At 40.9% G+C, this 22,929-nt stretch overlaps 1 protein-coding gene across 1 annotated transcript; it reads right to left on the reverse strand.

Annotated features, from left to right (window-relative positions):
- Positions 1-10,615: 10,615 nt before the first annotated feature.
- On the reverse strand, positions 10,616-20,154 carry TYSND1 (trypsin like peroxisomal matrix peptidase 1). The gene is made up of 4 exons (XM_073685725.1): positions 18,642-20,154; positions 17,080-17,210; positions 14,045-14,230; positions 10,616-12,767 (listed from the first exon to the last, which is right to left on the reverse strand). The coding sequence occupies exons 1-4, from the start codon at positions 19,883-19,885 to the stop codon at positions 12,550-12,552; spliced, it is 1,779 nt and encodes a 592-aa protein (XP_073541826.1). The 5' UTR covers positions 19,886-20,154; the 3' UTR covers positions 10,616-12,549.
- Positions 20,155-22,929: the final 2,775 nt, after the last annotated feature.

Here is a 22,929-nt window from a genome sequence, read left to right on the forward strand (position 1 = left end):
CTGGGTTTGCGTCCTAGGTCATGGGTCTTCCGGCAGGATAATGACCCCAAGCATACTTCAAGAAGCACCCAGAAATGGTTGGAAAAAAAAGCTGGAGAGTTCTGAAGTGGCCAGAAATGAGTCCGAATCTAAATCCCATTGAACACCTGTGGAGAGATCTTAAAACTGCTGTTGAGAGAGGACAAATATGAGAGACCTGGAGCAGTTTGCAAAAGAACAGTGCTCCAAAATTCCAGTTGACAGGTGTAAGAAGCTTATTGATGGTTATAGGAAGCGATTTATTGCAGTTATTTATTCAAAAGGGTTTGCAACCAAATATTAAGCTGAGGATGCCAACAATTTTGTCTTGTCCATTTTTGGGGTTTTGTACAAAATTATGTCCAATTTGCCTTTTTTTCTCCGTATTTTTGTGTTGTTCCAATACACACAAAGGAAATAAACATGTGTATAACAAAACATGTGTAATTGCAATACTTGTCTGGGAGAAATACTTCATTTTCTGGAACAATTTCAAGGGTGCCAACACTTTCAGCCATGACTGTATACAACATTTGTCTAAACAAAATTACCTTTCTTATATGTTGGTGCTTTTAAAACTTCCTTCTCAATGTAAAGTATATGTCCATCTGTTCATTTAAAATTTCTTGTATCTCTTTGAAGTATATTAATAAGGCACCTGCCGCTGTGACATAAAGTTTGCATATCTTACCATAACTTATTCCTGTGAATCATGGGTGATGGGTGCTTTTAATAGTTAAAATTAAAAAAATAACAACAAAAAATAGAAAAAAAACAGAACCCAAAAAACACAAGATATTCGGTATAAAACAAGCGACATGTTTTGGACCTTGACCAAGGCAATGGTCTAGTGCTAAAACGCGTCGCCTGTTTTCATCTTGAATAAACTTGATATTACTATTCTATCTATTTGATTAAATAGTAACTGTCATTTCTTCCCCATAAATCAATAGTACACGTGAAAATATGAAATTGTGTAATATATCTTATTAGAGAAATCTGCGTCGTTCTCCTTCTGAACTGATTCATGAGATTGGAGATGGCAGTTGGTGCTCAGAAAGTTCTATGGAAAACTGTGTCCGCCTCTAATTCCACCCTCCTCCATAGAATTTGAAAGCTACCAACTGTCACCTCCTTTCTCAGTAATGGGGAAATCTGTCTTCATTGAATACAGATTTTACAGATTTCACCCGTGAATTGAAAGTGAAAGATCAATCCAGGAGGAGAAAGAAGCAGATTTCTCTGATAAGATATATTACAAAGTGTCTTATTTTCATGTGTACTAATGATTTATGAAATGAAAATTAAAATGACGGTCGGTTACTCTTAACTCCGCAACATCATTAGTTATTTTTGTTTTCATTTTTGTTGTGCAACCACTGGTTGTTAAGACTGATCAGGATTTTGCATTGAGTTGATATAACATACTTTGGCCTGGAAAAAGCATTGCGCCTGGTAGTAGCACATCCTCACAAGAGCAGCATACGTTTCAGAAGGTTTTGATATTATCATTTATTTCATAAGCATATTTGCACCATGGAATTCCCAAGGGCCTGTTATTTTTCTTGTTTCTTAGGTACCATGGTCCTTTCCAGGGGCGGACATACAGTGGGTACGGAAAGTATTCAGCCCCTTTAAATTTTTCACTCTTTGTTTCATTGCAGCCATTTGGTAAATTCTAAAAAGTTCTTTTTTTTCTCATTAAAGTACACTCTGCACCCCATCTTGACTGAAAAAAATCAGAAATGTAGAAATTTTACAAATTTATTAAAAAAGAAAAACTGAAATATCACATGGTCATAAGTATTCACACCCTTTGCCCAGACACTCATATTTAAGTCACATGCTGTCCATTTCCTTGTGATCCTCCTTGAGATGGTTCTACTCCTTCACTGGAGTCCAGCTGTGTTTAATTAAACTGATAGGACTTGAGTTGGAAAGGCACACACCTGTCTATATAAGACTTCACAGCTCACAGTGCATGTCAGACCAAATGAGAATCATGAGCTCAAAGGAACTGCCCAAGGAGCTCAGAGACAGAATTGTGGCAAGGCACAGATCTGGCCAAGGTTATAAAAGAATTTCTGCATTACTCAAGGTTCCTAAGAGCGCAGTGGCCTCCATAATCCTTAAATGGAAGATGTTTGGGACCACCAGAGGTCTTTCTAGACCTGGCCGTCCAGCCAAATTGAGAAATCGTGGGAGAAGAGCCTTGGTGAGAGAGGTAAAGAAGAACCCCAAGATCACTGTGGCTGAGCTCCAGAGATGCAGTAGGGAGATGGGAGAAAGTCCCACAAAGTCAACTATCACTGCAGCCCTCCACCAGTCAGGCCTTTATGGCAGAGTGGCCAGACGGAAGCCTCTCCTCGGTGAAAGACATATGAAAGACCACATAGAGTTAACTCAAAAACACATGAAGGACTCCCAGACTATGAGAAATAAGATTCTCTGGTCTGATGAGATGAAGATAGAACTTTTTGGTGATAATTCTAAGCGGTATGTGTGGAGAAAACCAGGCATTGCTCATCACCTGCCCAATACAATCCCAATAGTGAAACATGGTGGTGGCAGCATCATGCTATGGGGGTGTTTTTCAGCTGCAGGGACAGGACGACTGGTTGCAATTGAAGGAAACATGAATGCGGCCAAGTACAGAGATATCCTGATTGAAAACCTCTTCCAGAGTACTCTGGACCTCAGACTTGGCTGAAAGTTCCCCTTCCAACAAGACAATGACCTTAAGCACACAGCTAAAATAACAAAGGAGTGGCTTCAGAACAACTCTGTGACCATTCTTGACTGGCCCAGACAGAGCCCTGACCTAAACCCAATTGAGCATCTCTGGAGAGACCTGAAAATGGCTGTCCACCAACGTTCACCATCCAACCTGACGGAACTGGAGAGGATCTGCAAGGAAGAATGGCAGAGGATCCCCAAATCCAGGTGTGAAAAACTTGTTGCATCATTCCCAAGAAGACTCATGGCTGTACTAGCCCAAAAGGGTGCTTCTACTCAATACTGAGCAAAGGGTCTGAATACTTATGACCATGTGATATTTCAGCTTTTCCTTTTTAATACATTTGCAAAAATTTCTACATTTCTGTTTTTTTTCAGTCAAGATGGGGTGCAGAGTGTACTTTAATGAGAACATTTTTTTTACCAAATGGCTGCAATGAAACAAAGAGTGAAAAATTTAAAGGGGTCTAAATACTTTCCGTACCCACTGTATCATTGCTGAGACCTCTGCAGCTGCACAGGGGCCCAAGAGCTAAGGGGGCCCATTGTGACCTCCAAAGCATATGGAATTGTGTGCTATGATAAACTATTGGACGGCAAAGAGTCCATATATTGTTCTTGCACAGGGGCCCTTTTCCGTCTGTGTCCGCCGGTAGTCCATTGTATAATATACCTTAATTCATGCGTTTCTATTTTAACACCATGGGGTCTCAAAAAATCTGGTGCATATCCTCAATTCATATGTTTCCAAATAACCACTATAGCTATGACATGTTTTATGGACTATGATGGGCTATCATACACCTGTTTAACAAATCTGTCCCCAGCTAGATGTCCTTGCTATGAAGATGGCTCCAGAACACCAAAATGCAACAAAGAAGTCAGAATTTCGAAAATGAAAGAATCTTGACAACAAGCGGTGAGCACAGATTAAAGAGACCAGTATTGAGTTTTAGTGGCTAAAGCTATTGTGCGTGTAAATGCGTTATCTGCCACCTCTCAGTACCACATCAGAAAGTGAGAGGTGCTACTAATGTGGATTGCCAGCTTGGAGCAGGTCTTGTCCAGTATTTTCCATGCATTCTTTACTAATAGGACATGCACACAATATCCGCACCAGACCTGGCAAATGGCCATTAAGTCCACATCAGCAGTGTCGCTCACTCCTTATGAGGAAATGAGAGGTGCATCATAACCCATTGAACATTTTCTCTCGTTCCTTACCCTTATGGCACTTTCACACAACAGTATTCTAGTCTACATTTTGCATCAGTTGGTAACTTGCGGAAAGTTTATCGGTAGCTGGAGACAGACAGGAGGTCACACCAGGCTCTGAACACAGATATAAAGACAAATCGAAAATTCTCAGAAGATGAACGGAAAAGGAAGGAAAGTCACAAACAAGACTGAAACTAAAAGCGGAATTATTGGGGCAGCTCTACTTTATTGATTGGAGCTTGATGTCACACATCACTTCAGGTTTTGATCCTCAAGCTAGAGCGGCACACAGGGCTAATTAGGGAGCGGCAAAGGGTGTTTGCTGTTCAATTTCAGCGAATTTCATTAAGGTCTTCTATTTCTCACCTTATAAATTCAATATATTATAACAACTTACTAGCAAAACCTTCAACAGACCGCAAAAAACCCCATCAGAACCACTGAGTGGACAATTAAAAACACATCTGACAGAGTATCGTGAAATCATGTTTTCTTCAAAGCTGTTCACCTCATACCAATCCTCGTGATATGCAGATCCAAGAGGAAAAGTAAGGACGCACACATCTGGTCCATAAGGCATTGCTTCATAATGAAATTCAGCATTGTAGGACCTAGAAACTATAGTTATAATTGTTTTCCACCAACAACCCTGTTGCAGTTTCTGAGAAAAAAAGGATTTTTTTCTCTAATCTAGGAAAAAAACAGTGGCTCGTTACATCTTCTTTTATAGTAGGTATTCACTTTGACCTTTTCTCCGGAGGACCACGACTACCATTAAAAATTCTCCCCGACAAGACCGGCCTTTGCAGAGTTACCTCCTCAGACTTCTGGCTCTTCGTTTTATCGGCACATTCCCACCCTTTACATAAGGAGACTAGTCCAGCACTGCTCCATGCTGGCTTCTTCCCACACGGCCCCGGGTGATTGACAGGTTTCTCCCTATCAACTAGAACACTGCAGTGAGTCAGAATTGACTCTTCTGCAGTTATGATCCTCAGTCAGATCGTAAAACTAGGTTTTCTCTGAATCGCCCGAGTGTTTCTTAGAAGAAGATACCTGCCTGAAATAGCTGGGCTCTGATTCATGCTGCCGGTGGTTTGGGGAGCATGACTCGGCTGAAGGGTTCCCTTAAAAACCTGCATACAATTATTTTAAATCTTTAATCCAATGTTTATTAAATCTTTTTTTGTATTTATCCATGAAAAACATGAGGTTATTTAATGAATGTACAAAACTTTAATGGGATAAAATTTGATGTGAAACCCTCCATTCTACTGCCCCCTTTAATAGTGCCACCCTGCTTTTAACCTTAATACTGTGCCTACCTTCCCCCAAATAAAGTACTTAAAGGCTGCGTGCCCACTATGCGTTTTTCAGGCGTTTTTGCTGCGGAATTTCTGCAGCGAAAACGCTTAAAAAATGCTTGGTAATACGTGCCCCATGGTCCCCAATGATAATCCGCATGTGCTGTGCACATGCTGCGGAAATTTCCGCTGCGGATTATCATTGCGGAAAAATACGCAGCATGTCCATTAATTTTGCGGACACGCAGTGTAATCGCCGCCATTGACTTGCATTGGACCGCGTGACATCCGCATCACTGCATCTGCATATGCTGATATCACACGGTTCAATGTGCGGATGGTACCCAGGTCTGGAGAAGAGGAGACTCTCCTCCTGACCCGGGTACCATAGAACCTGCAAGTAAAAAAAGAATTTAAAATAAAAAATAAAGATTATACTTACCTTCCGATGTCCTCCCGGTGTTTTCTCCCCTCCGTCTGGTCTGCTGTATGGGTTGCGGTGTTGTGAAGGACCTGCCATGACGTCATTGAGTCATGTGACCTGTCACATGACCCAATGACGTCACCGCAGAACCTTCACACCACCGCAAGCTGCCCAAGACACCGGACGCAGCAGAGAAAACACCGGGAGGACATCGGAAGGTGAGTATAATCTTTATTTTTTACCATTTTTATTCTTTTTTTTTTTAATTAACTTGGTCACACCACTATAAATCCATGCCGGTTGCATGGATTTACACTGTGTGCAGAATTATTAGGCAAGTTGTATTTTAGAGGATTATTTTTATTATTGATCAACAACTACAGTGCCTACAAGTAGTATTCAACCCCCTGCAGATTTAGCTGGTTGACACATGCGGAATTAACTTGGCATTGTGGCATTTGTACTGTAGATCAGCCTGGAAGTGGGAAATGCACTGCAGCAAATTTTTTTTTTTTTTTTTTTTTTTTAAAACGTTAAAAGTTAATTCAGAGTGTCATTTATTATTCAATCCCTCAACCCACAAGAATTCTGTTTGGTCCCCCTAAAGTATTAAGAAGTAGTTCAGGCACCAAGAATAATGAGCTTCACATGTGTGGATTAAAGATCTCTTTTGCCAGCCTTTTCTGACTATTTAAGACCCTCCCCAAACTTGTGAACAGCACTCAGACATGGTCAACATGGGAAAGACAAAGGAGCATTCCAAGGCCATCAGAGACAAGATCGTGGAGGGTCACAAGGCTGGCAAGGGGTACAAAACCCTTTCCAAGGAGTTGGGCCTACCTGTCTCCACTGTTGGGAGCATCATCCGTAAGTGGAAGGCTTATGGAACTACTGTTAGCCTTCCACGGCCTGGACAGCCTTTGAAAGTGTCCTCCCGTGCCGAGGCCAGGCTTGTCCGAAGAGTCAAGGCTAACCCAAGGACAACAAGGAAGGAGCTCCGGGAAGATCTCATGGCAGTGGGGACATTGGTTTCAGTCAATACCATAAGTAACGTACTCCACCGCAATGGTCTCTGTTCCAGACGAGCCCGTAAGGTACCTTTACTTTCAAAGCGTCATGTCAAGGCTCGTCTACAGTTTGCTCATGATCACTTGGAGGACTCTGAGACAGACTGGTTCAAGGTTCTATGGTCTGATGAGACCAAGATCGAGATCTTTGGTGCCAACCACACACGTGACGTTTGGAGACTGGATGGTACTGCATACGACCCCAAGAATACCATCCCTACAGTCAAGCATGGTGGTGGCAGCATCATGCTGTGGGGCTGTTTCTCTGCCAAGGGGCCTGGCCATCTGGTCCGCATCCATGGGAAGATGGATAGCACGGCCTACCTGGAGATTTTGGCCAAGAACCTCCGCTCCTTCATCAAGGATCTTAAGATGGGTCGTAATTTCATCTTCCAACAAGACAACGACCCAAAGCACACAGCCAAGAAAACCAAGGCCTGGTTCAAGAGGGAAAAAGTCAAGGTGTTGGAGTGGCCTAGTCAGTCTCCTGACCTTAACCCAATTGAAAACTTGTGGAAGGAGCTCAAGAATAAAGTCCACATGAGACACCCAAAGAACCTAGATAACTTGGAGAAGATCTGCATGGAGGAGTGGGCCAAGATAACTCCACAGACCTGTGCCGGCCTGATCAGGTCTTATAAAAGACGATTATTAGCTGTAATTGCAAACAAGGGTTATTCCACAAAATATTAAACATAGGGGTTGAATAATAATTGACCCACACTTTTATGTTTAAAAACTAATCAAATTCAACTGAGCAACATAACTTTTTGGTTTGTAAGATTTATGCTTCTGTTCATAAAACCTACTCTCGTTTGCAGTTTGAAGGCTCTAACTTATTTGCATCTTATCAAACCAGTTAAATCTGCAGGGGGTTGAATACTACTTGTAGGCACTGTATGTTCTCAATCAACCCAAAAGACTCATAAATATCCAAGCTTAATATTTTTGGAAGTTGGAGTGGGTTTTTTTTAGATTTGGCTATCTTAGGAGGATATCTGTTTGTGCAGGTAACTATTACTGTGGAGAATTATTAGGCAAATTAATAAAAACCAAATATAATCCCATCTCACTTGTTTATTTTCACCAGGTAAACCAATAGCAGTGCACAAAATTTAGAAATAAACATTTCTGACATGCAAAAACAAAAAACAAAAAAATTAGTGATCAGTATAGACACCTTTCTTTATGAAGACACTCAACAGCCTTCCATCCATAGATTGTGTCAGTTGCTTGATCTGTTTTTGATCAACATTGCGTGCAGCAGCCACCACAGCCTCCCAGACACTGTTCCGAGAGGTGTACTGTTTTCCCTCCCTGTAGATCTCACATTTTATGATGGACCACGGGTTCTCTATGGGGTTCAGATCAGGTGAACAAGGGGGCCATGTCATTATTTTTTCTTCTTTTAGACCTTTACTGGCCAGCCATGCTGTGGAGTGGTTGGATGCATGTGATGGAGCATTGTCCTGCATGAAAATCATGTTTTTCTTGAACAATACCGACTTCTTCCTGTACCACTGCTTGAAGAAGTTGTCTTCCAGAAACTGGCAGTAGGTCTGGGAGTTGAGCTTCACTCCATCCTCAACCCGAAAAGGTCCCACAAGTTCATCTTTGATGATACCAGCCCATACCAGTACCCCACCTCCACCTTGCTGGCATCTGAGTAGGAGTGGAGCTCTCTGCCCTTTACTTATCCAGCCTCTGGCCCATCCATCTGGCCCATCAAGAGTCACTCTCATTTCATCAGTCCATAAAACCTTTGAAAAATCTGTCTTAAGATAATTCTTGGCCCATTCTTGACGTTTTATCTTATGTTTCTTGTTCATAGGTGGTCGTTTTTCAGCCTTCCTTACCCTGGCCATGTCCCTGAGTATCGCACACCTTGTGCTTTTTGATACTCCAGTAACGTTGCAGCTCTGAAATATGGCAAAACTGGTGGCGAATGGCATCTTGGCAGCTTCACGCTTGATTTTCCTCAATTCATGGGCAGTTATTTTGCGCCTTTTTTGGCCAACACGCTTCTTGCGACCCTGTTGGCTATTTGCCATGAAACGCTTGATTGTTTGGTGATCACACTTCAAAAGTTTGGAAATTTCAAGACTGCTGCATCCCTGTGCAAGACATCTCACAATTTTGGACTTTTCAGAGCCCGTCAAATCTCTCTTCTGACCCATTTTGCCAAAGGAAAGGAAGTTGCCTAATAATTAAGCACACCTTATATAGGGTGTTGATGTCATTAGACAACACCCCTCCTCATTACAGAGATTCACATCACCAGATTTACTTAATTGGTAGTTGGCTCTCAAGCCTATGCAGTTTGGAGTAGGACAACATGTATAAAAGTATCATGTGATCAAAATACTCATTTGCCTAATAATTCTGCACACAGTGTATATAGTGTGAACAAGTTGTCAAGCACTTTTCCAAGTGATGCTACAATCGCTTGGAAAGGCTCTTGATAACTCGCATGCAGAAATGCATGCAAAAACGCTTGACAAACGCTTCTACCTGGCGGGAAAAATGCATGTAAAATCTGCATGCGTTTTTCCTGCCAGGTAGAAGCGGAAAAAATATGCAGCATTTCTGCATCGTGGGCACATAGCCAAAGGGGTTTTCCGGTCCAAACAGTTAAGTCTGCAGTCACTTTGTTTGACTGCAGACTTATTAAACCACCCAGTGAATGCACTGTGCGCTGCGGGGATTTGCCTGCTTCAGACCTGGGACCGGAGGGTATGTATGAGTTATGCATACTCCCAAGCAGGGGGCACAGCCTCGCTCCATACACTTGTATTGCACTGAGGCCACACCCCGACTAGTGACCCGGCTGGCCAGTGGGTGTGGTCGACTAGAGGGTGAGCGGCCTCGCTCAATACAAGTGTTTGGAGCGAGGCTGTGCCCACTGGCTGGGAATAAATATAACATATACTTACCCTCCAGTCTCGTGTCTGAAGCAGGTGAATCCCTGTAGTGCACAGTGCGTGCGCTGGGGGGATTCATAAGTTTGCAGTCACACAGAGTGACTGCAGACTTATCGGTTCGGACCGGACAACCCCTTTAAGAAATAATAATTGCGCTGAAAATGTTGCCACTGAAAACAATAGTGCCAGAGATGAAGAACTGGAGATCCTCTTGTAAACTACAGGTGCACAGTGGTCTGTGGCCTACCAGGCTGAACAGCACAGCAGAGACCCAATACTCCCATGCTCCACCGTAGCACTCAACTGTATCCATGTCCTGTGGAAGGAGAGAAAATGCAATGGCAGCAGAGAGGCAGCCGCTTATAGATTCGGAATCCGGAAATGAAGAACCCAAATGTTTGCACACAATTCTACATATAGACGCAGGAGCAAAGCCAAGCTAAAGGGAACCTGTCACCATGAAAATACAGTCCAGTCTTTAGGCATCATGTTATAGAGCAGGGGGAGCTGAGCAGATTGATATATAGTTTTGTGAGAAAACATTCTGTATAACCCATGCTTTCATTATTTAATCCTCTGCTCTGTCTGGGATTTTCAGTCTAGTGGGTGGTCCTATCAGTGATTGACAGTTCTCTCTCTATGCACACTTTTAGAAAGAAAGCTGTCAGTCACTGATAGGACGGCTCATTGGACTGAAAACCCCAGAAAGAGCAGAGGTTTAAATGATTAAAACACAGGTTGTACTGAATCTTTTCTCACAAAGCTATGTATCAATCTGCTCAGCTTCCTTTTCTGGGGGAAGTTTTCTCTAACCAGATATACTATATTTTCCTTTCTGCAGCCACAAATGAATGACTGCGTGACTGTTCATGTAACACATGGATGGCTTGAGTCGACTAATCTGATCAAAATAATTCTTAAAAAGAATTTTAAATGTTTAATTCAAAAATGTTTATTGAATCATTTTTGTTTTTATCCAGAATACAAGAGGTCATTTAATGTTTATACTAAACTTTGATTGGGTAAAATTGTATTTTACAAGACAAAACAAATAATTTGCACTAGGTGATAATGGAATAAGTGATGCACCAGTTATACCAATGTTTCCACATAGGGGAGTTAGAGGTCACAATAAAATAGGTGTCTATAAGACTACATATAAATGAAGGATTGACAAATAAAGCAAGATAGTAATCCAGGTGCTAAAGTAACACACAAGGTAAAATCACAGCTCTATGGTGTGCAAAAAAATAGTTTTATAGGGTTAAAATTCAGACATCAAATGTCATGTACAAAACTCCACAAAAAACAATGTAGATCTACGCATTTCAGATGAGAACCATAACAAATAACATTTGATGTCTGAATTTTAACCATTGGATTTTCTATTAAATAAATGTTTCTGCACACATAGAGCTGGGATTTTGCCTTGTTTGCTATCTACTATGTCTGAACAGCACGTTTCCTTGCTCCGGAGTGTTGGAGTTCCTTTTGAGGGTGAGCTGGACTCTTTGTATATATTACACTAAAGTAACACCCATAAGCAACACCTGTCAGAAGAGTCGTAATAGCATTAGTCCTAAGGTGCATCAAGTGCATAAAATCATTAATTGCATAAACATCAATTCCACTCTTGCCTAGGGTTGGCATCCCATTGCAAATAACATAAGAAGAGCGGCACTCCCTTGTAAATTTGCAGAATATGTAGATTTTTATTCCATGCTCTCAAACATGTGAGTCTGTTTTGAAAAAGGTCGTGACTTCTAATTCATCTATGTGGAAACATTGGTATAACTGGTGCATCACTTATTTCATTATCACTTAGAGCAAGTTACTTGTTTTGTCTTATGTTTTCTATACAGTATGTTTCACAATTCGTGGGTTTTGCAGTTCATTTGCTGCTTATGTAATGATCAGATAGTAGCGCCCTGTAGAATTTGCTTGCTTTAAAATTTAATTTTCTATCCCCATTGGGTCACAGAGACAAAGATGTATGTTTCTTTTTGTGAAGGTTTTGTCCCTTTCTTTTTAAAGGGAAGCTGTCACCTGATTCATGCTGCGCAAACTGCAGGCAGCATGAATCAGATCCTGTCAGGTAAAGTTCTCTCTAAAACGCTCCAGCTTTTCATTGACAATATATAGAACTTTATTTCTTCCAGGAGCCGCATGCTTTCAGTCATGGAGGCGTGCACGGAGAGTTACGGTCACCACTCACAGCACTGATAGTGGTGGCTAGAAGCACACCCCAGAACTGACTGACAGCCGACTCTACAGTGCATCAGTGCACAGACAGCAGTACAGTCAGTGCTGGGGCATGCTTACAGTACTGTGTGTGGTGTCTGTAATGTAATTGTTCTGGGAATACGCCTGCATGACTGAAAGTCGACGGCGCACAGGATAAATAAATGAAGTTAATTTTCTCCTGAGTGCCGGGCTGTCAGTGCAGTGGCCAGGCACCTCCATAACGCTATTAACCAACAGATCAAACCTATGTTTGCAGGTTAATAGTGTTATCCAACCTTACAGGATCCCTAGCACCAATACAAGTGACAGAGAATAGGTTGAAATCTGTCAATCACCTGTAGTGGTGGGGGAAGACGCCTTCCGGGGCTGGAGCCGGACTAGTTTCATCTCTCGCTCTAGTTTCCTTATAGGATCTTTAAAGTATAATTTCTCTGAAACTTTAGAGAGTTCCCTTAAAACCTCAAAAAATAAATGAAACAACTGATGACATCATATAACTGATGAGTCCATCTTGAATAGCTGTAAAATCTTACAAAAGTGAAAAACAAAGTTGCAAGTGTGATAAATGATCATTGTATTAATGCTGTGAACAGTTGTAGAGTGAAAGTATTTGAGTATTAGAGCTTGCTCTGAACGACTTTCCCCGGTGATCTTTGCAGACGCCAGACATCTTGAATTGCATGTCCTGCCTTGTTAAGTTCTCCAAAACTTCGTAAATCGCCATATTGCCTATACCTTTGGATGGCAGGCTGGACGACAGTAATAGGGATGCTGAAATTTAAATGGGGATATGTGGCGCCTGTACAGTTATCCCTTGTGTTACTTGCAACAATACCTGTAATAAAAAGGGACATAAAACAACATAGTCATCCCTACTGAATACTGTATAATATGTTATAAATGATTATAATAGCAGAAACAGAATGAAGCAGGGACTAGAAGCTACACGTGGCATCCAAAAACAGGCTGCTAGGAAGAAGTTTGCTGCCGGCAGAGGGTGTTTTGTGGGAGCATGCTGACATGAGTATATTAGCCACTACACTTATATACTGTAAGTAAGGAGGAAGCCTGCTGTGACCACTTTGGGACGAGATGGCCATATAGTTAGTACTGGGAGAAGCACAGGCTAGTGCCACTACTGGAAGACGAGGAGTTACTGTGACTGCCGAGAGAAGGGTGAGGAATGATGTAACTGATGAAGAAGTTAGGGCTGCACTGATTTATTATGAACTGGAAATACAAATATTATTTTACATGTGCATGTACATTGGCATGTAAAAGTTTGGGTGCCACTGATCGAAATTACTGGTATTGTGAACAGTTAAGCAAGTTGAAGATTAAATAATCCCTAAAAGGGCTAAAGTTAAGATGACACATTTCCTTTAGGCAAAAAAATAATAATAATAATAATAAAAAAATTATATATATATATATATATATATATACACGTATACATAGGGCTCTGCTGTGACAACTTGTGGAAGAGGGTGTATTACATTGAGTACAGGAAAAATAATGGCTGTGCTGACTACGGTGAGAGGGGAGGGTTCTCTACTAATACTATTTTTTAGAAAGATGTGCCTGTAAAAACTGTGGGACTCTGATGTAACCACTGGAAGAATTAGGAGCTGCTATGACTACTGGAAGGGGCAGACACTACTGTAATACTGGGGTCCTCTAGAGGGGGCACTGCTATATTTAATAATGGGAGGACACTACATTGACTCCTGTAGGGGAGACGACTGTGACTACTAGCAATGGGAGGGCCAAAATGCAATAAAAAACACTGATGCCATCTGACAGACCTGATTGGAAAGGAATTAGATATACTCTTGCCTCTTTCCCCCTTTTACCTTTCAAGCAGTCCGCAGCGGCAAACCAAGCAACTTTCAAAAATAACATCTATAAACAGTATAAACAGAGGACAGTACACCGGTACTGCGCGGAGTCAGGACATTGGGTATAGGAACCCGGGAGGTGGTGGGCGATTGGCCTGCCATGTGAAGCAGTAAATTCGAGTGGTAAAATTGGGGAACAGACACAACTGATTGACTAGCCAATCTGTGGATTTAAAAACCTAAGAAACAATAATAAAGGTGCGGTATTCATTACCTAGAAGCTTTCCAGACTCAGCAGAAAACAATGGTCCTCCACTAGATCCTCCATGTACAGCACATGACGTCTGTAACATAACTGGAACATTTCCCACAGAAATCACAGATGATAACACGCCAGATGTCACAGATGGACCACATCTGTCACCAAGAGCTCCAAATCCGACAACGTAGACATCTTCACCTAGGATATATATGCAAAAAAAGGATTTAGGTTTTTCAATGGCTTATCGTTAAAAGGGAACCTGTAAAGGTTGCTGTTGTAACCACAATCAATATGAAAAATAAGAGACAAGTAGTGGCAGAAGAGTTCACTTGGTGGCATCTTTCTAGCTTGTTTCTGCCCAGTTTTGCTTATCTGGCGGTCTCCATCCATAGGAAAATTGAGATATCACTCAGATGATCATCTGTCAATGATGTCAAGCAGAACTCAGATACACAAGAGGGAGGTACACTCAAAATCAATTGTTTTATGAAATTTTGCAATCTTTTTAAAGTATAGGTGCATCTCACTAAATTAGAATATCATCAAAAAGTTAATTTATTTCAGTTCAATCCAAAAAGTGAAACTCATACAGTATATTATATGGAGTCATTACAAACAGAGTGATCTATTTCAAGTGTTTATTTCTGTTAATGTTGATGATTATGGCTTACAGCCAATGAAAACACAAAAGTCATTATCTCAGTAAATTAGAACAATTAACAAAAAACACCTGCAAAGGCTTCATAAGCATTTAAAAAAGTCCCTTAGTCTGTTTCAGTAGGTTCCACAATCATGGGGAAGACTGCTGACTTGACAGATGTCCAGAAGGCAATCATTGACACTAAGTAAATGCAAAGTAACGTGCTATGAATACAAATTTTGTTGTTCTTTTTCTTGTCCTGATTGTTGTAAAATAATTCAGTTAATTAATTATATTGCAGTTAAATTCCATGTTTGCCTAGAAGGTGGCCATAAAAATTCGATTGAAGTAGATTGATGGTTGAGCAACCATTGAATGAATGATTGTTTCATGGAGAATCATTTATCTTACACAGCTGTACATGCTTTAGTCCATATTGGCTGTTCGGTTGAAATGGGAGAACCGATTTGCGCTACCCTGGTACAGAAGCCAGATCAGTAAACTGTGACCGTTGGAGGGGAGCCCTGCTAATCACCACTTATCTGCCGTCATCCCCAGCTCCACTTTTGATTAGTTAGTCTGGATTGACATCATCACTGTTGTGCATGAGACCCACATTACATGGTGCCAGCCCAGCTAATCAATAGAAGACCTGGGATGATGGCAGTTAAAGAGGCATTCCCATCTCCAAGATCCTATCTCAATATGTAGTAGGTGTAATAATAATAATATTAGCAAGTACCTCCACTATATACTGTATATACGTGGTCATAAAAATGGATACTTAAGCTACTTCAATGCCCTGCACATGGGGTGAGCTACATAGCGAATCAGAAGAACTATATTTCTAACTTGAGGTATTTTCTAATATTATTAATATTACACCCACTACATATTGGGATAGGATCTTGGAGATGGGAATACCCCTTTAAGCTGCAATTTGCAGAACCCCGGTGGAGCAGCCAGGTCAGTATTCCGTGACCACCATATAGGAGTGATTCTCCCAACTCTACAGGTCGCAAGTTTTCAAGTATTTTGAGCTCCTTCTGGCATTTAAATCGATCACCCTACTGCAGATCAGATCCTGACCCTGGTATAGTAGGTACTAAACCACAGTATATAGCCCTATAACCATTTTAAGGGTTTCTTAAAGAATTCTATTCACTATTTTTTTTATATTTTTGTTGTGCAAGTAGAACTGTTTTTTTGCAGCACAATCGTTTTTTCCTTTTCTCTCTTGCAATCCTGACTTGTACTTCCACATGTTGGTTGTCTTTTTAAAAATGTATAAATAATAGCTGTTTTGGGAATGTCCAAGCGCACGCAAGAAAGATCATGGCTAGACTGTACAGCTCATGGAGGTGTAACAAAGGAGACTACACAACCCTAGCGCTAATGCACTATTGGACCACAGTGATAAATATATATGTATACATATTGCTATGGTGAAGAGTGCAAAGTGCCTTTAACCATTTGGACCCTAGGTTGCAGGTAACAATGTCCTAGCAAATAAAAATTGATGGGACTTTAAACATTGAGGGGCTCCTAGGCTTTAGTTTAGTCAGTCTTATGAATAATATGGCCCTGACCCTACATGTTCAGGAACAACTTCCTTCAAGATGTATACATAATTGGTTGACTAAAGAAATCATTTGGTATTACATTTTACTTGACAAACTTTCATCTTCATCCCTTACATCTTTAGCTTAATATGTTCAAGTTTCCTTTTTTCATGCTGCACCAGTTCTTTGGGATGCACTGCCCCAGGCAATCAGCATAATTGCCAGTGTCCACAGTTTTAAGTGAACCCTAAAAACATATTCTTTTATGTAGGCATCTATAACATCCCTTCAATAATTCAACTTTTCTCCTTTTCTATCTTACTAAATTTTCCTTTCCTCAGAATCTGGTTCCTTCTTTCAATAATTTCCCCCTCCAAGCCCTCGCTAGCACTTTACATCTGCTCATATACAGACACTGATGCTGACCTGCAGCTTTACATGTATTACCGTATTTATTATAAAAGCTAGCTGGGCCATACAATACTTTTACTATACTTTTAATACAAGACTTTTTACTTTTTGGGTCACCCCTATATTCTCATAGATTGTAAACTGGTGAGCATGGTCCTTGCTCCGCTTGTTTGCAATGTTGAATAATATAGTGAAGTGTAATATTTGATGATTTTGTCTGTAGATGTAGCCTTTGAATTGTTGAAGGAACATGTTAGTTCTATTTAACTAAAGATTATTACATTATTGTATATCTGCATCATTAATTGAGGATATACTGACATTAATAGGGTACTCCAAGACTTCAGCTGTGAAGAGCTCTCCTGAGGATAGATCATCAATATATAGGTCCTGAACAAACCCTTTAATGCAGTTTAAAGTAAAAAATATCACACCTGTACAGTATCCAGATGCCAAGACTGGCTCAGTAATGCCAGGAATAGTTTCTTCTAGTTCCACCACAGCAATGTCGTAAGGAGAAAATGCTTGAGTAGCGAACAAAACTCTCCCTTTGATAGCCTGGTACCTGAAAATGTATCATATGTTATTCCATCTTATAGAATACTTGATAAACAAATATATACATGGGGAAGAAATATGGCACCATATATAACATAAGCCACAAGTAGCCACAAAGATGGCCTAACTGTAATATGTAAATTGTTAATTTAAAGGGAATCTGTCACCTCCAAACTTCAAATTCAGCTACTTAAATATTTAAATAGCAAACTTAGCCCCTAAAAAAAAAATCACACCATTAACCACTGACACTGTTAGCACAGTAACGGCGCATTGAGACATTGGCTACACCAAGGGTGCACCGAAGTGTCCTCAATTACATATGGATTAAAAGTGAAATGTATGTTACTGGCATGATTTTTATGGGGCTGAGTCCCCTATATAGATGTTTAGTTAGCTGAATTTGCAGTTTTGGGGTGACCGGCTCCCTTTAAATATGAAATTGTAACATTTTCAATGATTAGTCGGGTAATTAAAGGGTGGACGTTATAATTTGGCGCATCACATGTAGGTAGACCTACATCTGAATAGAAGTCTGTCCACTGGAACGGTATTTTTTTAAAGTTCAACTTATTGGACCCACACTTATGTTGAGAACTAAGATTAGGGGAGTGTTGGAGTACATTCCTCTCCCCCCAGAGACCAGGAGGTAAAAGAGGAGAAGCACATCAAGCCTTTTTTTGTGTATAATACTTAGCTTGCCATATGCAACAGATAAAAGCTTTTCAAAATTCCTCAGCTAAAATTTTTGAAAATATTTTTGTATAAGGATATGCAAATTGCCTCTTCAGAGAGAAAGAGGACTTGAACTCTATAGCGCCACCTACTGTATAAAGATAGTCACTTCAAACATAAAAAAAAACAAAATAAAAAAAAAATGTGTATTATAAAAATGTTAAGTGAATTATAAATTAAAGTAGCACTCTGGTGATTTATTTTCATTTCTCCTTTTGTTAGCATTCATGTGTGTAGGTGTAATGAGTGCTTTCATATACTCACCTGTCGCGGTCTTCTGTCGTTTTCAGCGGTGTTTCTGCCCACCCAGGCACCGCGTGACTACTTTTGTAACCTGCCGGATCACAAGTGTCTTCTGTGTAGAACAGAGGTCTCTTTTGAAATTTTCACAATGTAATTCTATGAGAGGATGAGGCTAAAGACTTACATTAAAGAAAGCCACTGCCGCTCCACACAGCAGACACTGTGTGATCCGGAAGGTTACAAACGCGGTCACTTGATGAAAGAGCGGACCAGAGTGCAGCTGAAAATGGCGGAAAATGAAGACCGGTGAGTATATTACTGCTCCCATTATACTTACACGCGACTGCTAACGAAGGAGGGAAAAAAAATCACCGGAGTGCTCCTTTAAAATGATATATTATAGTCTGAAAACTCCCCTTCTTTAGTCTGTCCTATACGACTGTATGTGTTCTTTACTTACCATTCATGGGTTTGGCGCCCAGATGAAATTTTTGGATGGTAGATCTTTACTGAGACTTTAAGTGAATTTCTAAGCACATGTCGGCATGTTAATACTAAGTTTGGACTCAATAAAACACCAGAACCCCAAGCTTGGCCACAATCTACTAACACTACTGATGCCATTAGATGCTCCGACGACACTGTACCCATATTTTTACACATTTGGTGGTCTACTAGATGCAAAGTTCTCAATTCATTCTTTAAAGCAAGTTCTTTTCCTCCAAGAACTTTACCGATATTGTCAAGGATATGGCTCAGAGAGCAAGCTACGCTCAATCCCACCCACTCGTTCGTCTTCCAGCAGAGAGGTGCTACGATGATGCCAATCAAATGCAAAACACCTTCTGTGCTCAAAAACATTCCACCACCTTCTGATCCTGGTAAACAGCGGGCGTCAGTCAGCAGTACCACATTTCTGTCTCCGGCTGTATTGCTCAGGACACCTTTACTTATGGTATTCAGAAATATGTCAGTGTAAAATGAACCAAAAGGAGAGCCACAAGCATACACAGTGCTGCCTTTTACTAGCTTGGAGGAATCCATGATGCCCATTTTATGAGTATTTGGTAGTGGATTTTGGAGCTTCAAGATAGCAAACCAGTGAAGGTAAGCTAGATCCTTCTGAAACTCGCCATATTCATTCTTCTCTTCGTCACTGGAAAACACCCAGCCTTCTTCTTTGTTAAACAGTTTGGAAAATGCTTTTTGGAAATCGGGACAAGGCAGAAGTATAAGAAGCTGTGCTTGTTGTTGAAGCCGTCCACTTTTTGACTTTGACATGGGGACAAGTCCAAGTGCAGATTGCGGTTGCAGGACATCATCAAGGACGTGGCCACCATACTTTGTGCTTATATCCGATTGAATGGAGCTTTCCACTTGAATCAATAAATCTGATGGCAAGTCGTTAGCGAAAAGCACCTTACAATCAGGATTAGCGAAATCATTTTCATTTTTTTTCAGGAAAGGAAAAAATACAGCTCCTTGGCAAATAACAATTCCCAAATTTCTATCTAAGATCACCCCGCTGCAGCTCCACTGCCCGTCGCACTCAGCATTAGCAGCAGGATGATAAGAGGGTTTCTTGTCACTTTCTGGAGTGGTGCGGTTCTTATTTTGACTATCAAGGACTGGTTGTGTCTGGGAGACGGTTATAACACAGCCAGAGGTCTGAGCCTGGACCAGATGGGGCTTCGTCATATTCATATCAAAAGATGATTAGCAGAACTCACTAGCTGGAGGTGCAGAATATATGACAGCAGTGACGTGAAGCCTCGGCACATCCAGATCTATGATGTCCATCAGATCTTATTCAGATCTGCAAGATCCCTACAGATCGGGAAACATGTCAGGAAAATAAAAAGTATACAGACAGCATAGACTACAGTGTGAGCAGATCCAAAGTTCACAGGAGCAGCCTGACCAGGAAGCACTCCGTGCAGGGCCAGGCTGTGAATGGCTAGCCTGCTCATCCAACTGCCTGCAGCCAGCTTCTGTGCCAGTCATTGGCTGCCATGTGTGACACCACTGCCTAGTCATCCAGCCAGTCCTCCCTCCCTTGCACATTTAACCCTCTCCATGCATCCATTGTAAACTGCAGCCTGCAAGGTTTATTGGACTGATTATTACACATCTAAGCTACAGCCACAATCTTCATGTTTTTTCGATCAAGCCATGTGCAATTTTTAACCCTAACATTGCCAAATCATTTTGAAAATTCCGCAGTCGGAATCTTTAGTTCTGAAAGTAGTGAAACTTGAGCCCAGCATTATATAATGAATTGTATGTTATACACATAAATATTTATATATCTATATACAAGTATACCTCTGAATATATTTCCATGTTAGCGAGCAGAACGTAATCAATGTTGCTTTAAATACACAGGCAGGTGGTGTCCTCCGGGGGTAAGAACGACACCTGAATATTCTGGAGACGTGTAGTTACTTGCCGAAGATGGCAAAAAAAAAAAGCAAACAATCTGCAAAATATATTTACGGCATTGAAATATTGATTTATAAATGGTAAAAAGAAAATTATACAAGGCCACTTTTACTATGCAATTTTTATTGTGATTTTGACACATATTGGGCAAGTCAGGTACGTTCTCATTCAGTCGTCTGTTCTTTACATACAAGAAAAAAAATTCCTTTTTTCTATCAGGGTGCTGAATCCAATTTTCATCCATTTCAGTTCTAAGTGCCACTTTTTGCCAATCATTGTGGTGTCAGCTGTTCTCATGTGCAAAAAAAAGTCAAGGATTCTCCTATCCATTAAACAGTAGAAAACTTAGTTTTTTTTTTTTTTTTTTTTTTAAGGCACTCAAACCTGCAAACATCCTCAGACTGTCAGGAATCTGTGAACTTAGTCCTCATTTAGATCTTTTTTTTCTCATACCTTTTTCCGTGTGCTGGATCAGATTTTCATCAGTGTCAGTTTTTACCATCAGTGTTTAAAACACCCTTTCCAGTATGCGAAAACTGACAAAAGGTTTCTCAAGCTTCTATCAGTCAGTGAAAATTAGACAGTGCTCGGACGGCATCCAAGTTCCAAGTGCTGTCCGAGTTTTTCATGGACCTATAGTCTTGCATTTGTGAGTTTGATCCAACACTTAGATGTGTTTTTTTTTTCTTTTGTGTGGACACTCGCCTCTCTAAAAACAAAGTCGTATGAACAGCCCGTAAACTATAAAAGGGTACATACTCTATCTGGGAAAGACAAGGACAGAACAGGACTTCTGATTCAGACCTTAGTCACACATGTATATAGATTTTAGATTAAAGCCTCTGCCTGAATCCTTATTTAAACCTCCCTTATTTTTATAGACCCAAAGTCTAAAGGGGTTGCCCGGTCCAAATCGATAAGTCTGCAGTCACTGTGTGCCTGCAGACTTATGAAGCCCCCCGGCACACGCATTGTGTGGTCTGCGAGGATTTACGTGTTTCTGAGCCGGGACTGGAGAGTATGTATGTGTTATACATACCCCGGTCAGATGCTGTCCAATGGGTGTGGTCTCGCTCCATACACTTTGGACCGGACAAGCCCTTTAACGATATATTTTCATGTGACATTTTTTACTGCATCCAAAAATTGCACATGGTGTTAGGACTCGCTCACACTTGCGATGAAATTGGACGAGTGCAATCCGATAAACAATCGGATTTCATTTGGCCCAATGTTATTCTAGGATCCAGCTCACATCTACGATTATTTTCTCATGCCAATTTGGCATGCGAAAACAATCGCAGCATGCGGCAATTACATCCCTGAATTGGGTTGCATACACCCATATAAGTCTATGGGTGTGTGTGAAACATCGCACTGCAGTCGGATGTCACCCGAGTGCAGTGCAATTCTCGCGGATGCCAGCAATGGAGGAGACAAAGACATTAATTTCTCCATCTCCTCTGCACCTGTGCTCCAATTCTTGCATGCGAGAGGATCGGAGGACTGACACTTGGCTCATGCTCGCAGAAGAGCTGGAGCCAAGTGTCATTAGCATATCGCATCCCATGCTGTTGCATCGAATGTGATACTCTAGTGCATCTCCGGCCTTACTGTGAATAAGGATATCTGCACATGACGTATTTTAGACATGTGTGCACACACTAAGTTTTTCAAAGTAGAAAATGTTTCAGGAAAATGCCAGCAGTGTTTTTCTTGAAGAGTCTTTTCTGTCAATTTTGACCACTGGTCTTTTTTTTTTTTTTTTTTTTTTTTTAAACTGGTATTGAATAAACTAGTGAGTGGCTTCCAACCAGGTCTTTGGAAACTTTACCCCAGTCCTCTGCAGTCCAATCCCTGAACTTCCTGCAAAGTTTTTTTCTCTGATGATATTTTCACTGCTTGAAACATGTGGAAGAATGATTGTCCGTAGAAGAAAAGGTGAGCGCCACCACGCCCCTCCTGTCCCATGCCAACAGTGATGTATCCTGAGACCAGTCATGTCTGGGGAGTGTTCTTATTGGAGGGGGCTCACTCACAATTTTACCCAAGAACACTGCCATGAATAAAGAATGGGATCTAAACATCCTCAAACTGCAACATCTCCCAACCATCCAGAACCTATTTGGTGATGATCAACAACGCTTTTTCCAGCATGATTGAGACCATGTCACAAGGCAAAAGTGATCAATAAGTGGCTCTCAGTGGTGGGACCCACAGCAATAAGGAAGTTATTCCATACTCAATAGATGGGGGATAGCTTCCAATTTGGCATAGCCCTTTTAAACAAACCATACACATTAGAT

This window comes from Phyllobates terribilis, unplaced genomic scaffold (genome assembly GCF_046119375.1).
Source record: "Phyllobates terribilis strain yellow unplaced genomic scaffold, ASM4611937v1 Scaffold_5__5_contigs__length_657084704, whole genome shotgun sequence".
In the NCBI taxonomy this organism is placed as follows: Eukaryota; Metazoa; Chordata; class Amphibia; order Anura; family Dendrobatidae; genus Phyllobates; species Phyllobates terribilis.